Raw genomic sequence first — 18154 nt, 5'->3', positions numbered from 1 at the left:
TTCACCACCACAGTTGTGTGCAAAGTTTTGTTTTTGTTTCTGCATCTAACAGTAGGTACGGTGAATCAATCGACCAGCACCTGGGACCTTATGGTCACCGTAATTTTGCGATAAGTGATTTGTTAGGTCCCCGCTTTGAGGCCAGCGTGATCACTTTCGATCAGACGAACTAAATAGACTGGCGTATTGCTATCGGGCGTAAGAGCTCGGTTAAATCATGAAAAAAAAACAGTTGGAAAATTGTCCAAAGATGTCCAGAGTGTTACCCGACTGAGATTCCTAACAGGCAGATCAAACGATGGACAAAACCAGGACAGTTACTGAGTCGAGGCGCTGGGAAAGCCAATCACGTCTCTCATCCGTGGACACATTTGCCTGCTAAGAGTTGATAATTGAGGTGCGTGCAGCAGGTGCTGGTTGACTATTAGTAAAACATTCGCTTCACACGTCAGATATCTGGAGTTGAAACCTCGGTAAGGCCAAAGTTATGCACTGCTGATGAGTTCTGATAAGACCGAAATTCGAGTCCGTTGCTTCCTCCCTTTGATGCACACTTACTGGAATAATTGTGCCAAGACATGAGGGGGACTGCTCAAACTAGCGTGATGTGAATATGAATTCTACAAAATAAAAACCATGTGGTGATAAGCCAACCAGTAACTAAGCTTAGAGAGATAATTTATTTGAACGCTTTTAAGGGTGAAGGTGTGAGCTCCAACATTTTACCGGACGCGTCAGTATTTGGTATGGTAGAACGAGTTTACTTTGGCGCTCAGATTTAAGTGGCAAAGATGCGAAAAGCGACATTCAGCAAATCATTTGGGCTGTGTCTTCAATTGTCGAACATCACATGTTACTGAGATCGTCAGATGCTAACTGTATCACCAGACGGGGAAAGAGGGTGGGCGTTCAGTTGATTCTTGTGTTCAGTACCCGTCCTGGCGTTACGAACTGAGGAACAGCCAGTGTCTTTTTTCAAAGACGCACTTCTCCGTATTATCGTTAAACAGCCATCACAGAAGAACTCTAATCTTAATTTCCAAGGCGTGTAGTATCATGAGAAATAGTTTACATGTGATAAATCCACGATACATGCGATCGCCTAGCTCACTCTCCAGCAGGCACAATACCAACTAGTTGTTTGGACATAGACGCGTTTAGGTGTGTCGCTCAGATCGTAGTTCAAATGTACACATTGAGTTATTTCATGAGGTGAAACAGCTACTAGCCGACTAGCAGTTAACCAAGATACGTGACCGGAAGTCGGCTACAGTCTCGTTCAAGCAGCTAAAAACGTCGTGCGCAAAACACGGGTTGGGGGGTGCATTATTATTGGGGGAGGATATGGATATCTTGGCCGACGATACATAAATGTAGGTGATTTGCGTTTTCGGACGAGGTTTGAGCCAATTACTGGTTGCGTATTTTGTTCGTTTGTTCGGTTTTGACAGATGTTGCTTTCTAAAAGAGCTATCCTAAGATGTCCAAAGTGGATCCATTATATCCTATAGTCGGTCGTTCCAGTACATTTGACTGTGTGCTTATGCCGTTCTCCCAAACGTGCTCTGTTCGGTGAAAAAAGCGGGGTCTGCACTGTTGCGTTAGTATGTTGCTCGACTGTTCTCCTTTGAGGTTTTTTTGCCATATGCACCTTGACAAAGCCAAACGCGTGGACGCCTCCTGTAACCGTAACGTGACTGTGTGTGATTGCTACGTGTGGGTACTGAGTGCGCCCACACCACTCAGTCGCGGTGCGCGGCGAACCGCATCTAGTGCTTTTGGGAAATACAGCAAGTGAATGGGGGGAAGACTACAGGAAGTCGAGTCGCTCCGATCTAGTGATGTATGTGATGGTCTCGCCTCGGCGTGCCCATGAATTCCCTGAGCAGATGTCGTTTCGAGTATGCTCCAGCAGACTGTCACTCTCTATGTGCACCCCAATGTTGGGCAGACTGAGAAAACTTTTGCGAATAATATAGTTTGTTTTAGACTTGAAAAGAAGGCGCGCGAATTGACCTTATTGTAAAGAAAAGAAGCCACTGATAAATTATCCCCAGGGTTCATTGTACTGATTAACGAAAAACAAACTTTTACAGACAAAAGGAGGGACATTCACTTTTGAACCCGTTTATCGTAGGAAATCTTAGACATGTCCAACTTTTTATGCCTTACTTGTCCAACAGTATCTTTAAGACCCGGACAATGGGTTGAAAACGACAAGTTTCTGACTGGTACTTGAATCTCCTAAACAGTTGTTGCGTTGGAACATTAGTGGCTTAATTTAGAACATGGATTACTTCAGGAGTGGATATAAACTGGTCGTCGTGTATGTTTCCTACTCTGTCTGTCATCATCATAATCACCATAACTAGCACCGTAACTTTGTGAGCTAACATAGAAAAGGAATGTATTAAGGGTCACCTGATTTCCACAATGCTAACTGATTGTAATTTTCCACAATTGTTCATAAAGTGATATGATTTCTGTAAACCACTACCAAGGCCTAGTGCTGGAGTGCAACACTCAATTAAAAAATGACTATCAAGATAAAAAGAATACGCAATGACTTTGTAGATTCCATCCTTTATACGTGGACTTCTACCAAAAAAGTCTTGTCCTTTAAAGAAAATGAAATGTTTCAGAGGGTTTTGGATTTATTGCTGGGCAACTTTTCGCTTTTGACACAAAAGCTTCGTCAGGCCAAGTGAGTAAATAAGTAGGTTGATTGGGTTTTAAGGCAGTCAGGGAACCAATCTGTGAGATTTCTTATGGCTAACCCACTTCATCAGTCTCGAGTGTTCAGTCTGATGTTCCTGTTTGTTGGTTGGTGGCACTCTGACAAATACAGGTGAACGAAATCTGTGAACGACCCCAAGAGGACCATTACATTAATGTGTCTTAGACTGAAAAAGTAAGGACAAAAAACCCGGGTTCAACATGAAAAAATTTCCTCTCCCCTAACCAATCTATTGTTAATGTTAGTCATTCCCACAAACAACGAACAGGAACATCAGACTGAACACCCAGCACTGATCAGGTCGACTAGTCGTAAGAAATCTCACGGATTGGGTCCTTGGCTGCCTTAAAACCCAATCAACCTACTTATTTGCTCACTTGGCCTGAAGTGTCAAAAGCGAAAACGTTGCCCAGCAATAAATCCGCCGATTGTTTACCAAACCCCTCTGAAATGATGACTTCCCAATCGGTCCCAAACATTTTCCAATTGATTGAAAATATTATTGTCTTCTTTCTCATGCAGCATATGTTTATCATTCTGAACACCTATTTTTCTTTGTTCCTTGCTTAAAGTGCACCAAAGCTCAATGTCACATGGTTGTTGATGTGTACACAGGATGACCTAATTTGGTGAGCACTCCATTAATCTACCGGTAAAATTTGCTTATCGATTTCACAATTCATTGTATGCTGAGAGCCATCGTTAACCTAACGTTTCAATTATGCATACCTTGATCAGGTGTCCTGAAAATAAATCTTCTTTGGTTGCCTAGACCCATCTCAGAACGTCCTAGTACCCACTATTGTTAATTGGGCATTCCGGAGTGAAACACACAAAGAGAAAATACGGCACTCTTTCTATTTTCATCCAGACAACTGAATGCAAACTCTCGTTAGGATGTAAAAAGGGTGGTGCACTTTAAGGATTGTTTTGTAGCCGTGTTAATCAGTATAACTATTTTGTACTTGCCTCTACTCTAGGAATATCTTCGACATCTTTCAAAGTGAGTGTATCGAACTGAGTGTATCGAATTTACGGAACTGCTGTTGCTGTTTTCTGGCATAGTTTAAGAGGGAAGACGGGATGCATATGATTTCTTTAGCCTGTAATATTCTCTTAAAGTAACTCGAGATGGCTCAATTGTCAAGGCACGAACTGGAGGGTCCGTTGTTCGAACTCAACTCGGGGATGCCGACTGCTCCTGTCTAGCATGTACATCAGTTCTCGTACTTTCTCCGGGTAGTCCGGCACCTATGAACAGAAAGTTTGCTGCTGTTGAACGGTTTATTATCGTTATTATTATATGCAGTATGAGTAGTAATGAAGTCAACAGGAAAACCTACGCTCCTTGTAGACGTATACAGACGACCTGGGTAAAATACAGCACTCTTCACTTCCCGCAGAGAGATCACTCCATCATTGATTTCACATTCGTCTCCAGTGTTAACCACGACCCCTGCACTACCCCTTAGGAAAATAGGCTACTCCCATAGCAGAGAAAATACATGTTTCCCTGTGGTGACCTCTATTGGGATATCACCGTATATCTCTGCCAATTCTAGCGCATGCATAAGTAAGTGTTTATACAAAAGCGATACTTGGAAGCGTCGAGGAACTCAATGTCCACAATTAGCCCCGAGAGAGAAAGTGAAATATCTTCTACAAAAGATACACAGTGAACTGCACATATTAAACCACCTGTGGAATTCACACGTCATAAAAGGAGAGATTTTTGTGGGCGGACTGACCGAGTTGCTAGTATTCTGCGACAACTGTATCTCCGTATTTCTATTTACATTAGGATCACCCCGCTGCACTTGCACCCAACTGAAGTGAAAGCTTATCGCAATGACCAATCAGCTGGGGTAAGAAGTGAGAAGCTATTTAGCAAACGGTTATTGAATATTGTGAGCATTCGATCATTTTCAATCTTTTGCACCGTACTGTTAGTTAAGTCCACTTACATCTACTTACATCTACTTACATCAAATTGTTCGCACTACACTGAGACCATGAACCACAACGTTCTGTTAGACATCGACATTCTGGACTGCGGAGACTGAGAGTTTATCCAGCTCTCACAGCCCCGTCCAGGTAAATGGGATCGATTAGGCGAAAAATGGCTTTTACGCAGTTCAATAACATGCTAATCGGTCATACACTCGCTACTACGCTTTGGACAAAACTAATACGGATAGTTGGTTACTCAGTCCTTTCACTGCGCTTGCATTACCGGAAGCACGACATCGGCACGTACCTGTTATATGAATCGCACCTTATTTCAAGTCTGGGAGTAAATTTATGCCGACATCGCGACAAGGCATAACAGGATCTCTGTATTAATTAGGAATGATTACATTGACGTTTACCGAATATACACTCATTTGCAAACTAATTTGGTTTTTCGGGAGACTCACCTGGAACCCAGCTGAATCTCTCGTTTGTGATGTTCTCAGGCAACTGAATGTGCTGCACCAGTCAACCACATGTTTCAGTCGCTACGATATTCGAGATATCGCGATACATGTACATCTTTGTAATGTACTACTCATAAGGTTGCTGAAAATACGTCCCTGAATATACACTCATTTGCAAATTAATTTGGTTTTTCGAGAGACTCACCTGGAACCTAGTAGAACATTACAAAAATATACATTGACGTTTATTCGTTGTAGTTTCCGTATGGTTGTGTAATGGGATGCCTCATGTGTTGCGTTGGAATTTGAATATGAGTGGTGCAGCTACCCAGATTGAAACGATAAATGAATATTTAACCACGATTCAGCGGTACTTCGGTCATTGCAAATGAAAAAGTTAACACCTGCTTAAGTTACTGAAATAGCATTACAAACTCTGTTGAAGATGCTTGAAAAATATGCCTTTAACCCATAATATCAAAGGGAAATGGTGCAATGCTTTTTAAATAGGTATTTTAGTGCCTAAGTTGCCCTCAAGAAGTACAATCTGATTTAGTTATAGTTACAAACTTTTGAGAGAAAACTTCAACGACAAACGTTTCGCATTTATTTTTTTTTCAATAATAACGACCTGCTGGGACGCATTCAGACCGAAACGTATGTGTACAAAGAGGGAGGCGTCGCAAAGGACAGCACACGATTCGGATAGCAGGTGCGTGAGTGGAGCATACCAAAAACGACCAGCTGAGCAGGAGCGAAAGTGGTCAAGATAGTCACGGTCGCGCAAAGGACAGCACACGATTCGGATAGCAGGTGCGTGAGTGGAGCATACCAAAAACGACCAGCTGAGCAGGAGCGAAAGTGGTCAAGATAGGAACGTCACGGTCGGCTGGACAAGAACGAACAAGCAAGTGGCCATATTTGACCAATCAGCCGTCCCATATAATCAAGCAGTAGCTCTGTATGTCTGACCGATAGTACAATCCTGCTTCAGGTCCTGTCCTTACCTTATCGAGTAGACTGGCAGGCCCAATTCATACCCTTTGGTAGGCGTTCTCACGTCACAACACGACCGTACTTAGTTGGTCACTCGATGAAGTAGGATATAACGTAGACTGTATAGGGCTAACTACGTGGTCAGGCGTTAGTGATTGGAGAAGTTTGATCTGACTCATGAACAAATCGTGAAACCGTAGGACTACATTGATGATAACTCTGCTATTAGGCGAAAAACGTTCATTTGCGAACTACATCAGTGTTAATCATAGGCTTGACTGAATTTCGAGTTCACGACATTGCTCAACTGAACATACTGCACAAAGGTATTCACATATTTTAGTGGGTACGATATTCAAGGAATCACAGCACTTTTTTTCGGCCGAACGTACTATTCATGTGACGAAAACTCTTCAACAGCCCACGACCGGTTCCAATAGTTTCGGAGCTCATCAAATAGGCATGAATTCCCAGTTCCGTCAACTTTACTGATTATTCTGCTTGAACACAAAACTGTGAGTAAACTGGCGGACTACACTTATCCGCAAATTACTTTGGTGTTAGTGGGAGACTCAAGTGAATCCCTTGTTTATGCCGTTCTTCAGCTGAATATGCTGCGGAAGAGTTTTCAGCATCCTCGTGTGTAGTTTGTGTTGAGAAAACGTGCTGCGATATCTCGAACATCGCTCCAATCAAAACAGAGGACACCCCTTGTTCAGTACTCTCAGCATGAGATACCAGTGATTTTCTCGTGAAGATCATAAATTTCGGACGAATCTATCCCAGAACTTGCGTACAATCTGGTTTTTAATCAGAACATGAGATTCATGTACATTCAAAGACTACCCTCCGACCAGCTCCAGGAAGGAAGCAACCGATAGTGACTTGTCCAAGAGTTTTCAGCACCCTTATCGATAATGTGTTACGTCAAGATCCCCTAGGGGTTGGGGACTAATCCAATGAATGCTGCAAATCAGGTTAACAGTCGAAGGTTTTTGTGGAGCCAGACAGCACCACACTCATCTGTAGGACAGACCTGGAACACTCGAACTCTCATGCGTAGGGGGCTGCATAGGTTATTCTTGAGCTGACAATGGGGGTTGGGATGACAGACGGTCAAAATAAAACGTTTCAATGGTTCAACGTCGGATGACTGATCAGGACAAACAATCCATACAGTGCACTACGCTTGACGACAATAGTCCCACTGAATTTCTTTTCTGGCTATAAAAAACACAAAAACCCTAACATTTTGCTAGTATTTCTTATATGAAGGAAGAACAGTCTACTTTTGTTTTCCCCTGGGCCTATAGACAATAGCCCATATTGTTGGTACTGAGATTCAGAAACTTCTGCTGGAGATTTTGTCTTACCACTGAAGTCATTCTGTGTTGAAAAGCCGAAAAGCATTGTACTGCCTTTTCACTCTTCCTGGCCTTTTCACAAAACACAAGGAAATTTCTAACCGCGACCTTCCGGCTAGTAGGTTGATCAGGTGTTCTGCCACGAGCGGTGCAGCAGTGCCGCTAATCGGCACTCAATTCAAAATTCCCTCTTTTCTTTACACTACCATCAATCTATAAGTAGTTCGGACGAAGAAAACTTGCAAAAGACAATTGGAATTCTCATGAGAGGTCGTCACCCTTGAACCCGATCACAGCGTGATCACGTGACGTGGATTACATGAATGAGTTGGCGCTATATCCTATCTAAGTGCCGGTTCGAAACTACTCGGAGTTTCGTGAGATGCACACTGTTTGTGTTTCCCAATAGGGATGAAGCAATAGTACGATGCCCCTTAGCTTATTCAGCATAGATTATCTTTACTTCCAGGACGAAATTCACAGCGGAAATGGCTTCTGTGCTTGGTAAAGGTACAACCGAATTCTCGACCTTCGGTTTTTTGAGCACGGCTATCTCGCGATTGTTCTAGGTCAATAGGAAACTGCTGCTATAATATTGTTTGGATGAGGCGAAAACTGAAACTAAAGAGCAACTTACCGACAGGTGGTGTTCTTTCGTTGTTCATTTCTCCAGTCTTATTCAAAGGTGTTTTCTAATAACTACATTGACTACCATAATCAGTACCTTGTAAATCGGTCCTTTGTGACGTTCGAATTGAAGGAAAAGCGCTACCATTCTGCAACAAGGTAGGCCGGGTCCATTGCTGGATTAATAACCCGAATGAAAAAGCGAAGCAGGTGATGTCCCGTAGCTGATCTGTATACTGTCAATGTCTCATTGATCTGCACCATGGATGACATGAAAGCCCAAAGATCTAGTGTGACAACTAAGGCTTGAGTAATACTATTGTCAGCTTGTTGAACTTAGGAGTTGTGTAGGTGACATCGAAACCTCAGAACCACCTCGGTACTGAGGATTTAGTCGGTTGAAGTACAGAGCCCAGGAGGGCTCCTTGTACGAAATTGGTGGTATACAACCTTGGTTACTTGGGCTGTATAAGTTAAAAAAGTCTTCAGTTAGATGTAATCGCGTTCGGTCTTTTTGACATCTATTTTTCTCAAACCGTAACTAGCGTTGAGAGTTAAAGTGTGTACACACAAGATTGCATCAGCATTTTTAAAGCAAACAGGCGAATAAAACCGTGGTGTCTCCTGTACGACAGGTAAGAATTTACTTTCATTCTTAAAGCAAGGTCACGTAATAACGCGGAAAGTCAATGCGTGGTCTCATATGAGGTGACCACTCTAGACGTGGTAGTTAGATGCACGTGTCTTCGGAAAGCAACAGTGCACTTTTTCACTGACCAATGAAGACGAAGACTGCTGCTACTTTGAACGCTACTCTAGTGTTTCCTCTGTATCTAGGAGCTTCGCTATTCTCCGAGGTCCTTGTGGTCGTTCTTCTGTTACTTTTATGGAGACAATCGGCTTAGATTCTGTTAAATGACCTGCATATGAACATATGAGATTTGGCTGAGATTCGACAGTTTCGTTCAGTGTGGTACAGATGCTTATTGAAAAACTTGAAACCGACAGCTGACTAGAAGTGTTGAAGCGACCATTATCAGATCAACATCTTCAGTTGCTTGCCAGCTTTCAGGCACCTTCACCATAACCCTCGTTGCTTAAATTTAGGTTCAAAATTTCTGTTTCAACATCACCAAACGGAATACAGCTTTCCGGTGGCTAAATGACCATGAGTCGTTCGCCTGATGGTTTTCCATATTCAACGTTCTTGGAGTATTTTGCCAATATCCGCACCCAGTTCAGTACGAATTAAGTCGGCGCTTAGTTTAACTGAATTATGGTGGAACGGAAACACTTCGTACGGAACTCTATTGCCCAGTTCTCCGGTTTTTCAGTAATTACATAAAAAGAAAAGGGAAACCGAACTGACATCTACCAACCCAGAATTTGGCCTAGTGGACATGAACGTGTGAGCATTTGAGTTTGGGTTCAAAGCATCGGGCATCTGGCTAGTTTATTTTTTGTTCCAGGCCACAGATCTAACCGGGAGGGTTGGCAGTTAATAACAATTATGATATAATAATTGTGCGGATTGGATGTGATGATCGATTTACAAAAAGAAGCTACATAACTATGGGTCAAAATGGAAACTGTCACGTGACCAACCCATTGTAAGTACAGCTGTTGGGTCTGGTAAACGGCTCTCCGTAAGGTCCATATGGCTGTTGTTTATCAAGTTTGTATTAAGAATACGGAGCTCACACAGCTGTCTGATTCCTGAAATAAATTCCTGAAGCCTGTTTATGCCCTTTTACAAGTATGTATTAGTAAGTGTTGTTTGACACCTGTCAAAACATGAGTTTGGTTTTTGGAATCCCTGTGATCCAGCGCGCACCACACTAAATTGGTGCTGTTACACTTCGTTCTGAGTTGTCGGTAATAAACGATTTTAGTGTTAGTGTCCCATGATAATGGTAGCGACCTAAGGTTGCAACTCTAGAATTCAGATTGTCCCATGAATAAAGCTGCCTTGTGGGTGTATGGAGCGAAATAGGAAATTTCGGCCCGCTTTAGGGTTTTTATCGACTATTATCTGATAGAATTTTGTTTTGTAGATCCTTTCCAGCTTAGCTTGCACCACTGATTTGAATCGATTTTGTCTGGTCGTCTGCATTAATCAGTGATATGGTGCTTTTCAGCATTTCTGTGACTCAATTGGACCATCACAAATCATGGCTGCCGCGAAGTACATTTGTGTGCAGGCATTTCAAAAGGCATGTCTCCTGTGAAAGAGAGAATGGTTCAACTTTCCTGATAAAGTTTTCTCCTGGTTTTCGGCAGCTAGGGTGTGAATTTTGTCGTGTTTAATCTGAACGCTGATCGGTTGTGTCGCGAACCCACGGAACATCTGGTCACACAGCGAGTTAATTTCGCTGATAGCGCCATCTTACCAAAGGACACCATTCGGGTCTAGGTCTGTTTTGGTCTGACGCAGTACAACAAGCAAAACAGCAAGGGGCTTCGTTGTGTTGGATCATGTTTGGACCAAGAACAAATTGCCGACACTTGAGGTAATCCACTGAGTTTTCAGATGGCCCAACCAAACTTCAGGGAGGATTTTCAGGAGTCGGAGGATAGTCAGGTCTTGGAGGACCTGAATCGCACTGACAAATGAAAGGCAATGAACATTGTGGTAATAGCGAGACTGACACTGGAAGGGAATTTCCAAGTGCTGGTGCCGTGGAACTGCATGCACCACCGGGAAACCTAGTTCTAGCGGCTGTCACACTTATAAAACAGATTCTTGAGTGAACTTGCAATACGTGACCGCCATTCAGTACCACACAGAGTCTGGCCATATAAAGTTCAATTCATATAGTGACTCCGTGTCTTTTTGTCTGCATTGGTGCAGGTCAAACTACTCAAAGAAAAATCCGAATGAGTCAAACACCGTTCTAATCGTTTCAAACTGTATTGCTAGATTTAGGGGTATGTTACTCGAACAAATGTCATGTCAAAGGTCAGATATCGCGGTTGATCTGCTTGGTATCTTGTTGAGATTTCCGCTATGCGCACGATATTGATGGAATTTTCCCCCTGCTTACCCTATACACTGATCCCTTTGGTTTTGTGTCTCTTTGAACGCTGAAGGGACAGGAAAGCATTTACTCGGCTGTTAGACTCAGAAACCGAGCAATCATTAGGAACTTGTTATCGGTCCCCTGGCGAAGCGGGATCTTCAGAAACTCACGGTAGTTGTCTGACTTGCCCGACGCAACAGATTGCAGTTGCTATCTGTTTGGCGTTGCCAGCTAGTTGACCCATTTTACCTTCCTATCTCTCTAACAGCAGCTCATATGTCACACATACAGAAAAGCAGTCGGAATGAATGTCACTTATGAGACCTACTAATCTATTCTGAAATTGATTTTGGTGGTTTTGGTAGATTGTGTAACCTGTGTTCACTCGTTTGATCTGTGTTGCGCGTCACTCTGTTTGAATAACGTGAATGTGTTTAGTCCATGAACCTTACTACATTGCTCCTGCTTGTTTTAGAATTTTTGATGTGATTCCGTTAATCTTGGATCAGTGATTTGTGGTGTCATTACTTTAAGGTGATCCAAATATGGAGATGGCTGCACCAGTATCATCTTTACTGTTCAAGCTGGTGTATAAATGTGTAACCACCCACAATAATATGAACTCTGTGTTATCCTCCATAACAGTCCTAATAATGACGGATTTCGGCAGTGATTGCAAAGTAATCCTATCTAACTTCGCTCGCAGTTTATTTGGTTTTAGAAGTGGAACAGATGCAGGGATGGGAAAAGATAAAACAATCCTAACAGAATGAAAGACCTCCAGGTGGTCTCGTATCTCCTAGCAGCACACAGACATTTTAAAGCGGGGTTGATTGGGTGAATACCCCCTCTTCTGGTTGTGCTTATATAGTTTCTACACGTATATATAAGCAGTAGAAGAAGAGGAATTCACCAAATCAACCCTGCACTGACGATATTACCCCGATGGTTGATGAAACGTTTGCAGTCCAACTGCCAAGCTCGGCGAACAAACCAACAATCAGGCCACGTACCCGAGTTACCTATATTCCGCCAATTTGTCAACGAGTTTTCTGTACAAATTACATTTTCTTTTTTATGGCATTTTAAATGTAGAAAACGATCTTCTACCTATGAAAGCTAATCAGATTTTCACGTCTATGTGACTGATTGACTGCTATTTCGATTAATTAATCAGTAAAGTAGGTTTCATTCGGAAACTGATGACTTGGATGAAAATGAAGACTCTGTGAACTTGAATCTCACAAGAATATCTGCTGTATGTTGCTCTTCAGGAAACAAGTAAGGTTTTCATAAAACAAACTACCCAGAAGGTTGATGAAAACTCTTTGACAGCCGACGGCCGGTTTCGCCCTTCCTTGGAATCATCAGTTGAAGAACATCATAAGCGCGAGATTCAGTTGAGTCTTCCGTGAAAATCAAATTGATTTGCAAATGAGTGTATCTGTCGAGGCAAGCAAGGTTGGTGGTGGACCAAGCTTAGCCGATGATCCCAAGAGAGGATGAAACCGATGGTAAGCTTCCATCGAATCATCATCAGGGTTACAAGAAATGTGATATATATTTATATATATTAGCGTCCCTCTTTCCAAGGAACTTTCATTACACTTTCATCGACAATTTAACGTTGATCCTGTACACAACACGCAAGTGGGTAATTTTCAGTTCACAAATTGGCAACCCAAAATCTATTGTATGGCAGTGTTTACTTTACAGCTATAGCGAAATGACTTTCACAAAGTTTGTTTTATTGATAAGTAGTGTATTACAACGTATCGAAATATGGCTACTGGGTACGAATGGGCGTACACAAGCCTATCGGCTACCTAGTAAGTAGTACAAATACTTCTGTGTTAGCTTGGGAATCACTAATGTTTAATTGAGATTTCGTTCTGTTTGTGATGGAAATCCGAGAGACAGTGTATAGCTATTTCACACTTACTGGGAACTATCAGTTGTGCGAATCTCAAGAAAGTCAAAGAGTTTCGAATCCGCAACCTTCTCGTCAGTGACTGATTGGCTGATTAGCGGTGTGATTAGCCTTCACTTAGACTGGGCCTAGCGCCACTCATCTTTCAATAAATGAAGCGACGTAACGTGGTCTCATTTATTGACTTTTTCTTGGCTTCCTTCCCTCTTAAACACAGATGGAAACACGTATACCGTGGCACGGAGTCCCTTCGGTGTACTACTCAGTAACCAATACCTGTGACCGTTCGTTTTATTGAAAAAGGCTTTATTTACGTTACAGTCAAATACGGTCAATTTCAGGTTTCCAACAAATGTTTTATTTTACGCAATTCAATATGAAGTGAAGGCTTCCAAACGGAGTTGTCCTAACTTATACTATGGTGGATATGTTTGTGGATGTGCCCGAGGCAGTGATCATCGTATTGTGAGTTTGGAAGCAATATTACTCAACATGCTTCAGCGCTTCACCGTTTTGTTCCTCGATCACTCGTATGAGTTATAGATTGTTTTCCACAAAAAGGGAAACCGTTGGTCGCCTGTCTCAGTCCTTTGGGACCTGAGCCATTTGGGAGCTATGTGCATCACCGAGCGAGAAAAAACGATGACAGAAAAACTGTTGTCGTCAAATCCATCTGTATATCTTGTCCTCTGAGATGTTCTCCGCTCATACGGTGGTATTGAAGCCAAGAGTGGAAAACTTATCAGTCAAATTAAGATGGTTATACCGTATTGGTTCATATGGTGTTTTTCGGGCAAGATAATTCTTCAGTCACATGTTCACTTCACATTTAAATGATTTAATTCATTAGTGAACCTTGCTTTATCAAGCTGATTAGAAAAATATCCGATCACTGCGTTGGACTAATGTCTACCTGCGCTAGACTATAACATAAAAACATTTATTTAGGACTTATTCTCTTGCCTTCACCGAAGATGGCTGAAAGCCAACACTGAGATTTTATTACTAATTTGTCAGAGCACAACTGCACTGCAGATAATGAAGCGTCAGATCGGAATCTGAGATATTTTGTTGATGCATTGGGTGGGCCCTAGAATGCATGTAGACTCCATCATAAACGATAGATTCAGCTGGGTTCCAGGTGAGTCTCTCGCAAAACCAAATTTGTTTGCAAATGAGTGCATTTCGCTAACTTCATGCAACTCGTTTCCAAGTAGAACATAAGATTGACGGAAACTCGGGGACTGCGCCTACCCGATGAGCCTCAAGAAGGGTGAAACCGGTCGTGAGCTGTCGAAGTGTATTACGTCTATAGATACACATCACCTTCTAATTCGTAAAATCTGACCTTGCGGTGACAGTTCTGTTACGATTGGTTAGTTCGCCTTGTTAACGTTCCTCGTAGAAGGCACCACAGCTAGCATAATGATCACAAGCACCACCATTCTTATTGATACTATCATTATTAATAGTATTGGAATTATCACTACTGCCACCATCACGACCACGAACGTGACAGTGACGACGACGGCCACCACCACCAGCGAGAACAGCACGGTTGACAACGCGAAGATGACGACAGTGAGCGCCAAGGAGATCACCACCACAACCGTCGTCCTCAGTACCATAGACACATTCTACCCTTAGGAGTGCGCCGCTGAAGACTGGACGGTGTGACGGTTTGTGTACCGATGTGACCAACTCAGCTATACTGGGGGTTTCACTCTGGCACTTGCAGAGTTACTCACACCTGGGTGGTCAATATTCTAGTCCACCAAGTAGTGGATTGGAACATGTGTGGCGATTTTTTCCATAAAAATTTTATACTACTCTATTGTTAGTGTGTCGGCTTTCACTGACTGCCTTGTGGTCAGTATTTTGAGGCAGTGGCGTTTGTCGAGGGTTCGAGTAGTCATTTTGCTTAGGTGTGGGCGCCCTGACATTGTCTCAGTCCGCGTATAACAATCAACCTGACAACTAAAAATACTGTCATATCACTTTATCCGTCATGTGATGTCACCAGATGACCTGAGGCATCTTTAAGCTTTTCTAATCGATGTCCGAGAAGTGTCGCTGGTACCAGATAGCGTAAATGAATTCGTTACGAGGTAATTAGAAAACGGGTATTGGATTGTACGGCGGAAAAACGGTAGCAAAAAACATCAGCTGCAGTTGCTTGGCCGCATGCCAAGTCATCGTCTACCGTGCATCTTCAGAGTGGCGTAAGCCGCGAGGTGGGCAACATGTGACTTAATAGAAGGATGAAAAGAGGTTTCGAAAAGTCAAGGTGTTATTGGTAGGGTCCGCCTTCAAGGAAGGGGCTCCGGCGACCACCCTTGCGCTTGGCTAAGACACTGCAGGAAACGGTGGCCGAGCGGTGTCAGTGGCGGACTGTCCACCCTGTCCGATTGAGCATTTAGAATTTCAGGCACCTCGGGAAGCTTGCGATGGGTCAGCATCAGGTACCCAATCTTTTCTTTTTAACTTCAAGTCTTCAAGTACTATTAAGTAAACTTATTGGTTGCACCTTAGCAAGGCAGCAGTGTCATCGCAGATTTTACTACCTCTGGTTATTTGGTTGACTGATTATAGACACTAGTTTTCTTGGAAATGGCTTCTGAGGTGTTGCTATTGACGCTGTTCAAAGAACTACTACGTGGTAATTCATGCCAGTTTACCAACTATTCTCTTGGCTACATGTAGTGAAGTTGACTGAAGCAAACTTGGGAGAAGCTAAGGTTGGGTGATGTTTTTCAACTATGTTCTTCAATGACAGCGTTGTGTGAGTAGATCCAAGGAGGCAGTGAAGTTGATTTTTGGGTCCAGATAAAAACACCCAGCAGGGTATGTATTCGGTGGAAACATATTGCTACTTTTCCAGTCGATCACGTCCACGACATCCTACTGATTCCACGGCATCAGTATATATTTTTGAAAAGACTGGTCTTTTAGGGCCATATGGGATCATCTCGATTCGAAAAGGACGAATAAATTAGCCATCAGGTGTTATACCAAGGGCTAGACTCTCGTGAGAATATCAAACCTCCTGGGCCGAGAGAAATGAGCAAATTGGTTTTTGTGTACACAACCAGACGGATTACCAACATAGCCGGGCGTGTTGGAATACATCCAAAATGGCCACATAGGGTAGATAATTTGTGGATTATATTTCTCATTTTCATTTTGTCCTGTTTTAGGCTTCTCATTAATCACTGAATCGCTCAGCTGAAATCGTGGTACTATTTTATTGGTTATCTAGTGGAATAGGGGTTTCTAAAAACTTACTATAGATGGGAATGATCACCTGGTGGGATAGGTGGGTTTGTCAGACCGAATGAAATTGTGTTTGAGACGCATCTGTCTTTCAACCTGGAGTTACCAATTGGTTGGGCACCGGGTCGTTTCCATCTCACACCCTTAGACATCAGTTTACACAATCCGACCTAATTTATGCACACGATTACAACACCATTCCCAGTGAGTTGTTACCTAAGGTGAATATAAAAATGAGCAGGAGAGGATTTGTCGTGATAAAAAATCCTGTGGGTTGATATTCAAGATTTTTCTACTTTGAACAGATATTAGGTAGGTTCTCTCCTCAGGACGAACATGTGCAAATAACGAGTCATCCGATACCTAGGCAGTGGTTGCAAGTTATCACCGCTAGTGACATTTGTACAATAATTTTTATGGACATATAAGTGATGGACTAGAAACATTTTCGATGTACAATCGAGGGTCCGTGTTCTTCATACTCTTCCTTCGTAATCCACAGGGTTTGAAAAGATGACAAAGAGACCAAAATTGAACCTCCAACCCAAACAGTATACTTACGTTCCGGAGGACAAACAAATTTCACTTTGACGGTCGGTGGAGTCAGAGCGCTGATTTCCTTTTTTAAACGGTCTTCCATTCCCGAAAAAAGTGTTGAGCCGCCGGACAGCACAATATTTGCGAAAAGATCCCGACGGAGATCCAGTTCACTTTTCATGACGGATATAAATAGAGTTTCGTGTATACCAGGCGTTTCTCGGCCAATTATGGACGGCTGGAACAGCACTTCTGGACAACGAAACCTTCCATTTCCAAGAGTAATCACTTGTCCGTCAGGTAGTCCGTAAGTCTGCTCCAAATGTGGCAAATTTGGAGCATCTAGCATTTCGGATTCGAAGTCCAATGCAACATAGCACAGTTGTTCTTTGATATCCCGTACAACCTCACGTTCTGCAGAAGTGATGAAGGCATACCCACGTTCCCTAAGTAATTTCACCATGTAGTCTGTGAGTTCACGCCCGGCCAAATCCAGCCGGCAGATTGCATGGCTCAACGCATAGCCTTCGTAAACGGGGACTATGTGAGTAACACCATCCCCTGAATCCATTACCACACCTGTTGTCCTTCCTGACGCATAAAGTGAAAGCACAGCCTGAATTCCCACATACATTGCAGGTGAACTGAAACTTTCAAACAAGATTTGTGCCATCTTCTCTCTATTGCTCTTCGGATTGAGAGGAGGTTCTGTCAGTAGTACAGGGTGTTCTTCTGGCGCAACGCGAAGTTCGTTGTAAAAGGTGTGGTGCCACAATCTTTCCATATCATCCCAGTTATTCACAATGCCGTTTTCGACAGGATAGTGAAGTGTAAGAATACCTCGTTTGGATTCGGCTTCATCGCCAATGTACACGTCCTTTTGTCCCATTCCGACCATCACCCCGGGGAGTTTTGGTCGCCCGATGACTGATGGATACACGGCTCGCGGTGCATCATCTCCAGCGAAACCGGCTTTGCACATCCCCGAACCATTGTCGATGACAAGAGCAAGGTTTTCCTCCTCGTGCATCGTTTGAGACACCAATCACACAACCCGGTGTTTTTATTCACATCGAATATCCGTCTGGAGTGTTCACGCGCAATTTATACGGGGTATGCCTTATCAGCCTGGCCTTAACCAATGACAGCATGCCATTTGGGTGACAAGTGAACGTGAGTAAAACCTCTATCGGAACGGTTTGTTATTCTCTGGGCTTCGCATTCATATGCCACTGACACACTGCTGTTCATAC

The 18154-nt window shown here is 42.9% G+C and overlaps 1 protein-coding gene across 1 annotated transcript; it reads right to left on the bottom strand.

The window, feature by feature from the left end:
* Positions 1–2276: 2276 nt before the first annotated feature.
* T265_09602 (hypothetical protein) lies at positions 2277–17931 on the bottom strand (the record flags this gene model as incomplete). Its single annotated transcript, XM_009175717.1, has 2 exons — positions 2277–2389; positions 16926–17931. 2 exons carry the CDS (start codon positions 17929–17931, stop codon positions 2277–2279), a joined length of 1119 nt encoding a protein of 372 aa, XP_009173981.1.
* Positions 17932–18154: the final 223 nt, after the last annotated feature.

The sequence above is a fragment of the Opisthorchis viverrini genome, assembly GCF_000715545.1.
Source record: "Opisthorchis viverrini unplaced genomic scaffold opera_v5_288, whole genome shotgun sequence".
NCBI lineage: Eukaryota > Metazoa > Platyhelminthes > Trematoda > Opisthorchiida > Opisthorchiidae > Opisthorchis > Opisthorchis viverrini.
Note: the sequence above shows the minus strand (reverse complement) of the source record. Positions and strands in the feature narration are given on the sequence as shown.